The following is a 15,844-nucleotide window of genomic DNA, read 5'->3' as shown; positions in this document are numbered from 1 at the left end:
TGTGTGCATGCGTGCGTGCGGGTATGTGTCTGTGTGTGTGTGTGTGTGTGTGCGTGTGCGTGTGTGTGTGTGATTACGGGTGCTTGTCTGCATGCATGTGCTTTCTCTAGCAGAAGGAATGCAGTCTAGGCTCCTTTTTGTACACTGTGACATCACAAACGAAATATGTTCTACCTTTACCCAAGGATGCACACAAACACAGTTACACAAGGTGGGGGGGGACACACCTCACATATTAAACACATTCTTCCCATAAGGAAGCTCTTGTTTTTATGACAAAGCACTTTCTATAAATACTGTGGGCTCTCAAAGGCATATTGAGTAATCGAAAGTTGAGTATCGAAAGTTCGTCAACTGTGTTGACACGGCGCCATTCTATTTGTTTCCCTAAGGACGGTTAATTTCACTAACATTTATTTGAGTTTGATAGTTATTTAAACTCAATATGTCAATATTAACTGCTATGTATTTGGAACGACTCTACATCGCACGAGTGATGTACCTGCAGACAGACTTTTTCAACCGGAGGTCCTGAGAAAAAGATCTGCCCCATAAATAAAAATGTGTCTGTCTGAGAGGACGCCATTTTGGTCCCTGGCTCTGATTGCCCAGCTGGTGTCACCTGAGCCAGAATGGAGCAGGCCACACGGTGTGAATCAATCTTTGTCTCTCCTTGGCTACCTTGAAACCGGTCTGGCGGGTGGGAAAGTAGCACACTGGGACACACCAATTTCAGTGAAGAGGAGATGAGAGAGGGAGGGGTTGGATGGGGTGGGGCAGTCCCACCTGTGTGGCCTGGGTGGAGGGGTTCAGGGACAGACAGCGAGAGGAAAGAAGGAGTGTCAAATGTGGCGTCAGCAGGCTCTGATCACTGTTCCGGGACTGTTTGAGTGGCCCTGTGAAAAGCCTCTCCTACCAGGTCTCACCTCCACTCTCCTCACTGCTCCCCCAGCGTCCGATGGCAAAGCATGACCCTGTGAGTTCTTCCTTTATCCTCTCCTCCTTGTTCTCTGCTTGTCTATATGTTTCCCCTGGGCTGACTTCTGTCACCAGCTTCCAAAGCAAGAGCACTTGTGTTTCTCACACACTGACCATGCTGTACTCGTGCTCTCACTTTCCCTCTGTCGGGGTGGGTCATTTGACGAGAAGTACTTTTTGCCATGTGAACCAGTTTGTGTTGATATTTTTACCAGGAGACCGAGGCACAGGGTCAAGCTGGTGTGTAGCTGGAGCCCCGTATGATCTCATTGCGGTGGCCTCTGTCTCCGGTCTCTATACTGTGTTGCTTCGCATGGTGTGTTGAAATGATGTTGAATAATCCCATGCGGAAAATATTGTGTTGAAAAGTCGGGGTTCTTCATCGAAATGGATAGTGGTTTTATGTCTCAAACCAGTCTTATTCACTCAGTTTGTGGTACCAAAATACAGGGACAGATTGTGAAATAAGGCTTTTGGTGGAAATGAGGCCAATAGGGCCACTCTACCCTGCTACTGTTGTGTTCCGTCTGTGAAAGAGAGGATTTATCCGTCTCGATTAATGAATCAACAATCAACGTGGGCTACCGACACATCTACTATTGAGCTCAAAAGGTACTCTTTGGAATTGAAGTTCAAAGTTACAGTATTTATAACAACTTCATTGTTTATAAGTACGTTCTTCCCTTCGAAATGTAACTAAAACCTGGAACAATGTCTATTGACCAATGTGGATTCAGTTGGGAATTCAGGCAAGCCGGGCTCTTCCACCAACTGAATATCCACTTGGGGCCAGCATTCTGGTTCGCTTGTGTTGGAGTCTGGTGCCTATGGTCATGAAACTGGAGCTGTTTACCAAAGAAAAGGTTGAGGTTATAAACTGGTATTATTACTGACTGAGCCCTGGAGTCTTCTCTCTGTCACCGAGACAGACAACAGTAAGTCCCATCTTTGTTTTTGTGTTGTGCTCTTCAACCTCAACCAGACAGACACTTCAATATGATCCACGTCTGCTGTAGACCTATAGGATCGAATGATCCTTGTGATCATCCACTACAGCCTAAGGCCCCTCTGAAATCAAAACTCCACCTAAGAATCTTGCAATGTTGTGTAAATCTCCACCAATCCATAGCACATCCACTGTAGGTGTAGAGCAGAGCACACTGCTCATCTGTTGTGGTGTTGGGTACTAACTTCTTGAACTCGAAATGGGAAAATAGCCTTATTCATGTGACTATGTAAGAACTGAGGGTATGGAAATCTACTGGGTGAGAAAGGGGAGTGCAGGAAGAAACATGTTATTGTTGCGACTCAGGTGTCCTTAGGGGAGGAGAAGGGCCACAGTCGGGTTGCAGTCAACAGATAAGGCAGGACAGCCGTGATTTGGGGAGGAGTGAGGAATTTGGGCCCAGGTCAGATGAAGTGAGAGAACAGGAATCACTAAAGTCCTGTCTGGCAACAGAGATGTATTGGCTGTCCAGATGTGCGAGGAGGAGACTCAGTATGGGACGAAGGTATAAATATGTGCTCGTGTAAACATGTCTTTGTCTTCGCAGCTGTTTGACCCGGTGGGTGAATACACTTGGTTTGAGCTTTATCTAGTTGTCCGGTTAGTTTTTATTCTGTTTATTTAGAACCTAACGGTGAGAATCAGTGTGGGGGTAATTTATGTGTGTGCCTGCATGTTGTACAGGAAGCAGATTCATTCCATGTCGGTCATTGCAACATAAACATTGCCATGTGCAGATCAGCCAAAGTCCCAACATCAGAACCAGTTCGGGAAGTTAAAAGCAATGTCATCCCTACAAAAACATGACTGGAATTCACCCCCCTGAATAAACACACAGTGTAAAGTGAAAAGGTGTCTGTTTAGCGGCAAGGAAAGGAGAGACAGAACTCAAAGGCAATATTGAACCCTGGCTGTCTGTCATCCAGCCTCAGGGGGGCAGGGGGGGAGCACACTATCAGACTGACTGACCTGCACCTGTGTTTGAAGTGGGTCACAAATCACCTGCGTGTGTGATACAACCTGGCAGCAGCCAACCAGGGATAGGGACAGGGACAGGGGGTCGACCACAACTTCCTTTTGGAATTTGCTGTTCTGTTGTCTCCATGGCAGCCACCTTTCTTCTCCGTGGCAACAATAGAGACTCCTGGGAGGAGGGGGGGGGGACAATGTGAGCTTGTCCTTGGCAACGTTGATTAGCTCTATTGTCTGAGATGCTTGATAGCGCTATGGGGAGCAGATGAATATAAAGCAGAAATGAGAGCACGATAAAGACTGGAGGAAATGAATAAGGGGCCAATTGGGAAGCTCGGCACATTGTTGCCTAGAGACATGGCACCTTCCATTGTGCTGGAGTTGGTTATTCAGGTGTTGGGATCTAAAACTTGCTCCATGAGGATGATATGATTATGGCCGACAATGAGTGATATCTAACCTGTAGATACTAGAATGTGGTTGTTTTTCACCCGTCATCAACCATCTGTCAGCCCTGTTCGCAATCAGCATGTGTCCTCTAGGCAGCACCCCATACCCTGTTTATGGATGAATCAGGGTTCCTGCATGGAAGCTGTTTTACTGGGGATTATTAAAGGCTCAATGCAGCCGTTCATTTTTTAAAATCTCAATATCAAATCATTTCTGGCAAACAAATCAGTGCCTTTCTGTAATAGTTTTCCATTAAATTAGTAAAAAAGAAACAAAAATAGCTTTTTTAGCAAAAAAACTTTCTCAAAAAATAATTTTGCTAAGATTGTCTAGGAGTGAACTGAGTGGAGAGGAGAAAACTGAAAACTAGCTGTTATTGGCAGAACGGTTTTGAACTCTGTTATTGGTCTGTTAAATGTCCAATCTACATTTTTATCTCAATATCAAATCATTTCTGGCTAATAATTAAGTACCTTACTGTGATTGTTCTCAATAAAAATGATTAAAGACAAAACAAATAGCTTTTTAGCAAAGAGCAATTTCTCAAGCAAGAATTTTCCTAAGCTGTTATTGGTAGAGAGGTTTGTTAACCCTCTTTCTTATTGGTCTATTAACTAATTTACCACCTAGGGATGTCACCAGGCAGCCCAAAACTCCACCCCAACAAAACAATGACATTTCAGACTCTCTTTTCCAACAGCTCTTACAATTAAAAGGGCATTATCATATTTTGTACAATTTCAAAGTATTATTATATAAAACACAGGAAAATCACGGTTTTGACTGTGCTGGGCCATAAACCGATACCGCCTAGCGACGTCATTTTGAAGGTCCTGTGTAGACTGTATTATCAACCAGCAACTGTCAGGAAATAAAACTGATCACATTTTTTTTTTTTTTACACTATTACAGTGTTAAATATATACAATATAATACAAAACACTGGGACTTTAAGTCCCCACATGGGCTTTTGATCCGAATATTCTTTTTGAATGACTGACTGCTTAACCTTTTGCCTTTTCCTCTGCGTTCTCCCCTGCAGAACGAGCTCCCTCCTCCATACTACTCTGTTGAGGTGCACACCCTCCCGCCCCTCCAGTCCTATGAAGAGGCAGTCTATGGAGCGGGTCCAAGGCCCACTCCTCCCAACCAGCTATACTACATCCCCCAGCACCCCCCACCAGTGGCTGCGCAACACATCTGCCAGCCCAGTATATGTGAGTCGTACTCTCTATCTAGTGCCTGACTATCCCAGTTCTGTCCCAGTCTAGTTCCCTCCATTCCTGATTTGCTTTCAGGGGACGACAAACCACCAGTGAAAGTAGTGTAAAATGATACAAGTTTCAACAGAAGTGGTAGCAATACAAAAAACATCCTTGAGAAAGAAATAGGATTTGAACTTCCGAGTTGTGTGTTCTGCATTATGTGGTGTCTATACACTGAGTGCACAGAACATTAGGAGCACCTGCTCTGTCCGTGACGTAGACTGACCAGGTGAGTCCAGGTGAAAGCTGTGACATCTGATTTGATTTCACTCGTTAAATCCACTTCGATCAGTGTAGATGAAGGGGAGGAGACCGGTTAAAGAAGGATTTTTAAGCCTTGAGACAATTGAGACATAGATTGCATATGTGTGCCATTCTGAGGGTGAATGGGTAAGACAGTAGGTGCCAGGCACACTGGGTTAAGTGTGTAAAGAAACTGCAATCCTGCTGGATTTTTTTCCACGCTCAACAGTTTCCCGTGTGTTTCAAGAATGGTCCACCACCCAAAGGACATCCAGCCAACCTGACATAACTATGGGAAGCATCGGAGTCAACATTGGCCAGTATCTCTGTGGAACGCTTTCGACACCATGCTAATCAAATCAAATCAAATGTTATTTGTCACATACACATGGTTAGCAGATGTTAATGCGAGTGTAGCGAAATGCTTGTGCTTCTAGTTCCGACAATGCAGTAATAACCAACAAGTAATCTAGCTAACAATTCCAAAACTACTACCTTATAGACACAAGTGTAAGGGGATAAAGAATATGTACATAAAGATATATGAATGAGTGATGGTACAGAGCGGCATATGCAAGATACAGTAGATGGTATTGAGTGCAGTATATACATATGAGATGAGTATGTAAACAAAGTGGCATAGTTAAAGTGGCTAGTGATACATGTATTACATAAGGATGCAGTAGATGATATAGAGTACAGTATATACGTATACATATGAGATGAATAATGTAGGGTATGTAAACATTATATTAGGTAGCATTGTTTAAAGTGGCTAGTGATATATTTTACATCATTTCCCATCAATTCCCATTATTAAAGTGGCTGGAGTTGAGTCAGTGTGTTGGCAGCAGCCACTCAATGTTAGTGGTGGCTGTTTAACAGTCTGATGGCCTTGAGATAGAAGCTGTTTTTCAGTCTCTCGGTCCCAGCTTTGATGCACCTGTACTGACCTCGCCTTCTGGATGATAGCGGAGTGAACAAGCAGTGGCTCGGGTGGTTGTTGTCCTTGATGATCTTTATGGCCTTCCTGTGACATCGGGTGGTGTAGGTGTCCTGAACATTGTAGAGTCCATGACCCAATGTTGAAGGCAAACGGGAGTGCGACTCAATATTAGGAAGGTGTCCTTTATTTTTCTGCACACTCAGTGTGCGCTTTTGTATATGGTCTCCTGGGGAAGATACATCTGTTTTTGACGTGTATGTTGTGTGTTGTTCCAGCTCTTCCTGACAACAAGAGGAAACACAAATGCTGCCAGCATAGTGCCAAGTGCTTTGGTGGCTCAGGAGGCACCGTTCTGCTGCTCCTCCTGGCCATTGCCATCTGGCTCGGAGGTAAGGCCAGGGCTGTCGTCATATTTACTCATGTTGTTGTTACTCGTGTATATGTGTGCCTGTTTACTCATTCATTTGGAAGCTACTCTCTGATTCAGGAGGGGTCGGGTTAAATGCGGGAGACACATTTCGGTTGAATGCAATTCAGTTGTGCAACTGACTAGGTATCCCCCTCCCCTTTCCCTTTCCTTTCTGTATTTGTACAGACATTGACAGTCTTCCTCTGCTACCACTTCCTCCATCTCTCCTCTTCACCCCACCCTTACCTGTTCTCCGCGCCCCCATCTCTCTCCCTCTCTCCCTCCCTCCCTGTGTGTAGTGCATTACGGTACCAGGTTGGGAACTACGGCTGCCACCCTCGACCACCATGACAGTGAGGATGAGGGGCACCCTGAGAAGCAGTTGAGCGTGCCCGCTCACGACACCTGCTCCAACTCCACCGTCCAATGTGACGCTCTGCGGGACTGCCAACTGGGCACGGACGAGTCCAGCTGTGGTAAGCACACTCTCACTCTCACACGCACAACACAACAGACAGACATACGGGCTTGCAGGTAGGTGTACAGAGATGAAAGCCAGGTGGACAGGTAGACGTACACTCGCGGTACGACAAGCAGAGAAACATAGCCCTTTTCGTATCTTGTTATTCTATCCCCTCCTCTCCCTCTCTCTCCAGTGAGGTTTGGGGCGGACGGTGCTCTACAGGTCAGAACATCTCAGGATGGTCGTTTTCTCCCAGTGTGTTACCAGGGATGGAATCAGAGCTACGCCAACCGAACCTGTGCCCAACTGGGCTTCAGAAAGTAAGATCACCTTATTTCACAACAGCCATTTCATAAGCTACCTTTAGAGAGCAATCACTTTCTCTCACAATAGCCTTTTTTGTATACGCTACCTCTCGAAGCAACTACTTTCTCTCACAGACATTTGCTCGGTGACGTCTAATTTCACTGCTGCCATTTTCAGTATTTACACTCAGATTGAATCTCTGCTCTCCTCTCTCTCTCTCTGGGGTTGGTGTGCCTGTGGCAAATTTACTTTCTGGGAATGCTTCATGGGAGGGGTATTGATTCTCGTATTGCTTTGGCAGACAGAATCCAAATGTGTTTGTGTGTGTCGACCGTGCAGGTCCTTTGCAACCAAGGCAGTGAAGTCCCAGCAGTCAATTGGTCTAACACTGAACAACAGATCATCTTTACCCATCCAGGGCCAGGTCAATGTCAGGTGAGAGAACCCCTCTACAAACCTCAGCACATATGTATTGACTCATTTTAGTCCCAGTAATGTCGAGGGAGTGATGGCGGCAGGGTAGCCTAGTGGTTAGAGCGTTGGACTAGTAACCGGAAGGTTGCAAGTTCAAATCCCCGAGCTGACAAGGTGCAAATCTGTCATTCTGCCCCTGAACAGGCAGTTAACCCACTGGGCCGTCATTGAAAATAAGAATTTGTTCTTAACTAACTTACCTAGATAAATAAAGGTGTTAAGTCATTATCTGTCATGACTGGTCGGGATGTAATGTTACACCATCAACTGTAACCATGCTGCACAAATTCCAGTGTGGTTTAATGTTAGGTCCTAAGTTCCTGACATGGTTGTGCTTGTGTTGCTGTGTAGCTTGTCCTGCCCAGACCAGAATACTGTCTCTCTGAAGTGTATTGGTAAGGAGCACTCATCTGTTCATATTTCACCAGGCAGGTCTATATCAACCTTCTATTTGAAATCTGACTTCTAGTTATAATTAGATACAAACATTTGATCACTTATTCCCCTTTTCCAAGATTGTGGACGTCAACAGTTGTCCTCCCGGATCATAGGGGGCAGTGTTGCCAAGCTGGGCCAATGGCCCTGGCAACTCTCTCTCCACTTTGGTGGATCTCACATCTGTGGAGGGATCCTGGTGTCCCCTGACTTTGTGGTGACAGCTGCCCACTGCTTTCCCAGGTCAGTGACTAGAGGACAACAATGCTCATTTCCAAACGGATCCCTTGGTTCTAATTCTAGACACGCTATGTAGATCCTTGGTAATAGGTTCCACCTTACCCTCTCTGCTGCGTTCATGACAAGTCGGAGTGAAATCCGACTTGTTTTGAACTCGCTGAGAATGCCAATTGGCTAACGGCAAGCTAGCTGCTCCAACCATAAACGGAAAGTACAGCTATATTGCTCGTAAACAGTGTTAAAGGCCAAAAATGCTGTTGTCTAAGCAATTTCCTTAGTTAGAGTTTAGCATGTCCAAAAATACCCGGAGTACTCAGATGATGCTAGGGATTCTGACTTTTAATGGCTAGTTAGAGGACAATCCAAATGGACCCCCCCCCACTCCCTCTGAAGCTTGTATTTCCATGTTTCTGACAGGGTCATAAACGCGCCATTTGCCTCAGGAGAATGTCAGTCCTTTCACTTACACGTATCCATATAAATAACAGACTAGTAGTAAATCTGTGCAGAAACTTGCTCAGCATGACTCAAGAATAAGCAGCATGACAACCCCTCATCACCTCAACAACCCTCACCGTGACAACCAATCTCAACTCAATTATACACCTTATTACCATAATAATAACATAATCTGTGTCATGAGCTACAGCCTTGGTTTGAGAAGTAAATGAATATATATTTTATTGTATTTTTTCCCGTGCCCATTGAAGGTCGTTCCACCCGGTTCTTGATGCCAGTAGGTGGCGTGTGTACGGAGGAGTGGTGTCACAAGACCACCTTCCTCCTCCCTACCTCGTCGAGAAGATCATTGTGAATGAGAACTACAACAATGTAACCAACGACCAGGACATCGCCATACTGAAGCTGGCCTCACCAGTGGACTTCACTAGTGAGTCTGGCTCTATTCCTTCTATATCAGGGAAACGCTAGGGAGTCGCTAGGGAAACGCTACGGAAACGCTAGGGAAACACTAGGGAGTCGCTAGGGAAACACTAGGGAGTCGCTAGGGAAACGCTACGGAAACGCTAGGGAAACGCTAGGGAAACACTAGCATCAATGTTGGTACAGCACTGTAAAAATGTTTGCCCTTTTCAGCTCTAAATGTCTGGGATGCATGGTATGTGTGCGTACGTGTGTGTCATTTTTGTAACTGTGTGTTACGTATGTGTCTGAGGTCAGAATGCCCACTCTGTTTATCTAACTTAACTTTGTGTTTTTTTTATTCAGATGCAGTTCAGCCTGCCTGTTTGCCAGCCTTTGACCAGACATTCCCCCATGGAACCAAATGCTGGACCTCGGGATTCGGAACAATAGATGAGGGGGCAGGTAGGAAGACAGACAAGGGAGTGAGAAATGGACTATACTAAATTAAATCATGCTTATCTAGAGTGAAACAACAGGGACAGACTGGGACCAGAATTCGGACCGGGTATTTCTCACACACCGGCCCATTTCTATCCTCGAGGCCCCGACACCAGCCCTTTTTTAAAATCATTTTGCACAAGAAACAACCATTTAGACAGGCCCTCTGGGTTAAAAATGAACCAGCCCATCTGGCATTTCCCAGAATTGCCATATGGCCTGTCTGTCTCTGTGATATAAAGAGAGTGATGTGGAGAAAGGAGGCTACACCTGTGTCATTCATCCAATCTCAATGTCTTTTCATTGCAGAAAACACATGCTATATTCAGTAGAGCTACAGTTCGCATAGTGCAACTAGCCATAGTGTCGCTAGCTGAAGTGTGTGTGTGTGTTTGGAGAATGACCGGGTACTGTATGTGTCCCTTCACAGCGAAACCCTCCAAAGACCTGATGGAGGTGGCCGTTGACATCATCGACGTGCGTGTGTGTAACAGCTCCAAGGTATACTCCGGCAGTGTGTCCAACAACATGCTGTGTGCCGGAGACCTCAACGGGGGCAGGGACTCCTGTCAGGTACATGTCCACATATTGTAGTTCTTCTATTTACAGGGCTTGGGACTCATTTTATAAACATTGCGCACGTACAAAATATACCCCAAAAACATGGGTGCTGCAGTTTTACCGCAAAGTTGGCATTTATTCGAACTGAACTTGGCGTGAGAATATGCTTACCTCCACGCAAATGTCAGACCATGCCTAAACACATTTTCTAGTGCTTGAAGTATTGTATTGCAAGCAGGCAAGTAAGTATTTTGTGCAAATAGGGGATAGGATGACGTGCTTAATATCTAAAAAATTTAAAAAGGAAAACAAGATGCAGCCATTTGCCACTAGTGAGAAGAGCGAAAATGTTTTTTTTTGTTTTTGGAATCTAAAATAATTAGAAATCTATTTCCTATTTGATTATTATAACCATTGCAGAATAAATCCCTCACCTTTTTTTGGGCCGTGATGCATTCACGAAGTAGCCATGTTAAAAAAAAAACACCATGCACATCTCATTTAATTGAGCCTAGTAGCCTAGTAAATAGAAAGGCTGTGTATTTCAAGTTCTGCTGTAGCCTATGCGATTCCATAGGCAGCACGTACAGTTGAATTTAACAGGTGAACATTACAGTTGATATTTTACATTGCATCATGTATGCAACTACTGTGAGTAGCCGACTGTAATTTAAAATGTTTTGAGTCGCCTAGACAATGTTTCAGAATTCTCAGTCCGGCATATTTAGGTTGGGGGGGAAAAGTCAATGCAAAACATTGTTGAAGTAAAATGTTCTGACGGCAGGTCCACAACAATTAGCCATTGTTTTCTCTTTCAGAAACTGTCCCAGTCCTTTGCCAGATACAGCGTGAGTTATTTGTAAAAGATGAAACGTTTCTGCCAACACCTCCAAAAACATTGAAATTGCTCTTTCTTTTAGAAACTGTCATGGCCCAATTCCAATAGTTCCAAGTTGTATGGAAAATAGAAGGCTTTAGTGTTACCATACAAGTTGAATGGAGGGTGTTTTCCTGGCTGAGTTATAAATGATTATTCACACGCGCAGTTTTACAAGTCTGATTTATAACGGGAAACGTGTTATACGGTGTACACCAAGTTTGTAAATCTCAATATTTCTCGTGTGAAATGTACGCAATGGTTAGAAATGAGGCCCCTGGGGTGCTCTAGACGTTTAAGCCGCTGCCTCTGGAGCACGTGTACAGTGTGCCGCTGTCAGCATGGGTTCTATTTTGACCGACGACTCTTTCTCCGACCTTTCACCTCTTATCTCTCCCTATTCCATTAACATACCAAACAAATATGCTTCTTCTTTTTTTCTTTACAGACACATAGATGCAGAGTTTGTCAAACTGACCTCCGTAAGGACACCCGATGTTCCATGACAGCAACATTCTAAATTCTTCCCAGAGTCTAACTATCTTAGAACGTTTGGTGCCAACATTACTCGTCAAAATTTGGAATTTCGTTAATCCACAGCTGTCTTCTCCTGCTACTCACCAACTCTTGTCCTCATCTTAGATGCCTTTGGGCTGAGGAAGTCGTCTCTCGCTCTACTCAAATTCCCTTCTACCTCATCTGCTATCCACGACGTGAAAACATACCGTATATTGTAGCAGGTGCTTTCCACACCTTGGCCCCTCACTTCAACTGTTCATTCATCCATTATCTCCTTTTCTCTCACAGGGAGACAGTGGTGGTCCTCTGGTGTGCCAAACCAGTGACAACCTTTGGCAGCTGGTGGGCGTGACCAGCTGGGGCACCGGCTGTGGGCAGAGTAACAGGCCGGGAGTCTACACCAAGGTGTCCAGCCTACTGCCCTGGATCTACAGCAAGATGCAGGTGAGATGAAGAGAAACTACCAGGATTGCCTGTGTTCCATCAAACCACACCATGCAATACACACCTAATACACAGCTCACCTTCCATTGACTTACACTACTTGACCAAAAGTATGTGGACGCCTGCTTGTCAAACACCTCATTCTAAAGTCATGGGCATTAATATGGAGTTGGTCCCTCCTCTGCTGCTATAAGAGCCTCCACTCTTCTGGGAAGGCTTTCTAATAGATGTTGTAACATTGCTGTGGGGACTTGCTTCCATTCAGTCACGAGCGTTAGTGAGGTCAGGCACTAATGTTGGGCGATTAGGCCTGGCTCGCAGTCGGCATTCCAATTCATCCCAAAGTTGTTTGATGGGCTGGAGGTCAGGGCTCTGTGCAGGCCAGTCAAGTTCTTCCACACCGATCTCGACAAACCATTTCTGTATGGACCTCACGTTGTTCACGCTAGCATTGTCATGCTGAAACAGGAAAGGGCCTTCCCCAAACTGTTGCCACAAAGTTGTAAGCACAGAATAGCCCGGGAACAGTGGGTTAACTGCCTTGCTCAGGGACAAAATTACAGATTTTTACCTTGTCAGCTCAGGTATTCGATCTAGCGACCTTTTGTTTACTGGTCCAACACTTCTACCCGCCAGGCTACCTGCCGCCCCAACTAAGGGATCTAGCTCGAACTATGAAAAACAGCCCCAGACCATTTTGGTGAAGCATAATTCATCACTCCATAGAATGCGTTCCCACTGCTCCGGAGTCCAATGGCGGCGAGCTTAACACCACTCCAGCCGACGCTTGGGATTGCGCATGGTGATCTTAGTCTTGTGTGCGCCTGCTCGGCCATGGAAACCCATTTCATGATGCTCCTGACGAATAGTTATTGTGCTGATCTTGCTTCCAGAGGCAGTTTGGGACTATAGTGAGTGTTGCAACCGAGGACAGGCGATTTTACACGCCAAAGTGCTTCAGAACTCACCGGTCCCGTTCTGTGAGCTTGTGTGGCCTACCACTTCCCGTTGTCGTTGTTGCTCTGAGAGGTTTCCACTTCACAGTAACAGCACTTACAGTTGACCGGGGCATCTATAGCAGTTTAGAAATTTGACGAACTGACTTGTTGGAAGGGTGGCATCCTATGACGGTACAACGTTGAACGTCACTGAGCTCTTCAGTAAGGCCATTCTACTGCCAATGTTTGTCTATGGCTGTGTGCTCAATTATATACACCCGTCAGAAATGGGTGTGGCTGAAATAGCCGAATCCACTCATTTGAAGGGGTGTCCACATACTGTACGTTTGTACAGTGCCTTGCGAAAGTATTCGGCCCCCTTGAACTTTGCGACCTTTTGCCACATTTCAGGCTTCAAACATAAAGATATAAAACTATTTTTTTGTGAAGAATCAACAACAAGTGGGACACAATCATGAAGTGGAACGACATTTATTGGATATTTCAAACTTTTTTAACAAATCAAAAACTGAAAAATTGGGCGTGCAAAATTATTCAGCCCCTTTACTTTCAGTGCAGCAAACTCTCTCCAGAAGTTCAGTGAGGATCTCTGAATGATCCAATGTTGACCTAAATGACTAATGATGATAAATACAATCCACCTGTGTGTAATCAAGTCTCCGTATAAATGCACCTGCACTGTGATAGTCTCAGAGGTCCGTTAAAAGCGCAGAGAGCATCATGAAGAACAAGGAACACACCAGGCAGGTCCGAGATACTGTTGTGAAGAAGTTTAAAGCCGGATTTGGATACAAAAAGATTTCCCAATCTTTAAACATCCCAAGGAGCACTGTGCAAGCGATAATATTGAAATGGAAGGAGTATCAGACCACTGCAAATCTACCAAGACCTGGCCGTCCCTCTAAACTTTCAGCTCATACAAGGAGAAGACTGATCAGAGATGCAGCCAAGAGGCCCATGATCACTCTGGATGAACTGCAGAGATCTACAGCTGAGGTGGGAGACTCTGTCCATAGGACAACAATCAGTCGTATATTGCACAAATCTGGCCTTTATGGAAGAGTGGCAAGAAGAAGCCATTTCTTAAAGATATCCATTTCTTAAAGATATCCATGGAAAAAAGTGTTGAACTTTTTTGCAAAAATGTTTGCGTAAAAGCAACACAGCTCATCACCTGGGAGACATCACCAAACATGTGGAAGAAGGTGCTCTGGTCAGATGAAACCAAAATTGAACTTTTTGGCAACAATGCAAAACGTTATGTTTGGCGTAAAAGCAACACAGCTCACAGCTCAGTTTTGCAGGGAGGAATGGATGGGAAAAATGTCAGTCTCTCGATGGAGTCTGCAAAACTGAAAGAGACATACCCGAGAATCTGTGGAAAGAAAGCGACTTACAGCTGCAAAACTAATCGCAGCTGTAAAAAGGTGGCGCTACAAAGTATTAACTTAAGGGGGCTGAATAATTTTGCACGCCCAATTTTTCAGTTTTTGATTTGTTAAAAAAGTTTGAAATATCCAATAAATGTCGTTCCACTTCATGATTGTGTCCCACTTGTTGTTGATTCTTCACAAAAAAATACAGTTTTATATCTTTATGTTTGAAGCCTGAAATGTGGCAAAGGGTCGCAAAGTTCAAGGGGGCCGAAATACTTTCGCAAGGCACTGTATGTATAGCGTATGTTAACTCTCATTGTTCCCTCTGCAGCTGGAAAGTCCTTGATGCCACTTCCTTTCCAGTGACCTCGCCGCATCCTGTCCCTAAAGACCGCTGGCGGCCTTCTTTGTCCTTCCTCTCTGAACACCACACCATGAAGTCTTCTCAGAATGATACTAGATTGACAGATCAAGATGGATAGATCGATGGGTCGACAGATGAAAAGATGGCCGCTAGCTAAGGGAGTAGCAGGAAAGCTATACTGCACTTTACTGTACCTTCTAAAATCACAAAATGCATTGTGTTTACTGTAGTTATGCCCAATGGCTGCTACACTATGTAAAATATGTGAATGTAGGCCAATCCATTCTGGGCTCTGATTCCAGTGTTGTGTTTGAATGATTTGAAATCCCATCTGTTTTTCTAATCTTACGGTAAGGATATTTACCTGCGATAGGAGGGTCTAAGATGGCTGGCCTTTCTCTTTTCTAAGTCTATGCCACCCTCATATCCACTCACGCCTCCCATCTCTCCTATATTACATTTTTTTGACTGCATGCTTATTTCTGTTTCATCTATAAGGAATGTAGAGTGCTTTGTGATTCATCTCCAGAAATGATTTAGTGTTAGTTATGTGAAACTCATAGGAAAGAAAGGAATATAACTACTGCAAGGGACTGTACATTGTTTATAATGAGGGATACCTGAAGAAAATCAGACCTCTCGGGAAATCAAAATGGATGGCCCTCCCTTTAGTAAAAATATATGTTTACCCGACCCTCCCTGAACGCTTGAAAAAAAGACAAGTGACCCTCCCCTATACCCAAAATAATAATGAATGACTGGAGACAAGAGGAGACTTTTATTTAATACCACAACAGAGCATGACAACGAATGAGCGCATGCTGCAGCCCCGGAGACATTTTGATTTCTATACAGGCTATTGTTAAAAAAAAAGAGAATAGTCTAAGTTTGAAACAGTGCCAAAGTTTTCTATCAACTGTAAAAATGTGGAAAAACAACAGAACCAGATACAACTGAAGTATCTGATCAGCAATGAATTCAAGAGAAGTACATTTGTTGTTTAACACAGCAGCCGCATATCATCAGGTATGGCCTATAAACACTTGTAACACGGTATTGTTGTTACGGAATAGATTTGTGTTGACTCTGGCATAGGAATATAAACTCAGCAAAAAAAAAAGAAACGTCCTCTCACTGTCAACTGCGTTGATTTTCAGCAAACTTAACACGTGTAAATATTTGTATGAACATAACA

The 15,844-nt window shown here is 44.4% G+C and overlaps 1 protein-coding gene across 1 annotated transcript; it reads left to right on the top strand.

The window, feature by feature from the left end:
• The first annotated feature begins 822 nt into the window (after positions 1–822).
• LOC112265097 (transmembrane protease serine 13) lies at positions 823–15,784 on the top strand. The gene is made up of 13 exons (XM_024442136.2): positions 823–976; positions 4,449–4,623; positions 6,136–6,249; positions 6,569–6,745; positions 6,926–7,052; positions 7,378–7,473; positions 7,864–7,907; positions 8,028–8,190; positions 8,898–9,076; positions 9,415–9,513; positions 9,980–10,122; positions 11,795–11,950; positions 14,617–15,784. Exons 1-13 carry the CDS (start codon positions 959–961, stop codon positions 14,629–14,631), a joined length of 1,506 nt encoding a protein of 501 aa, XP_024297904.1. The 5' UTR covers positions 823–958; the 3' UTR covers positions 14,632–15,784.
• The last annotated feature ends 60 nt before the right edge of the window (positions 15,785–15,844 follow it).

This window comes from Oncorhynchus tshawytscha, linkage group LG13 (genome assembly GCF_018296145.1).
Source record: "Oncorhynchus tshawytscha isolate Ot180627B linkage group LG13, Otsh_v2.0, whole genome shotgun sequence".
NCBI classification, from domain to species: Eukaryota; Metazoa; Chordata; class Actinopteri; order Salmoniformes; family Salmonidae; genus Oncorhynchus; species Oncorhynchus tshawytscha.
The sequence above is the reverse complement of the archived record's forward strand: the minus strand, read 5'-3'. Positions and strand labels throughout refer to the sequence as shown.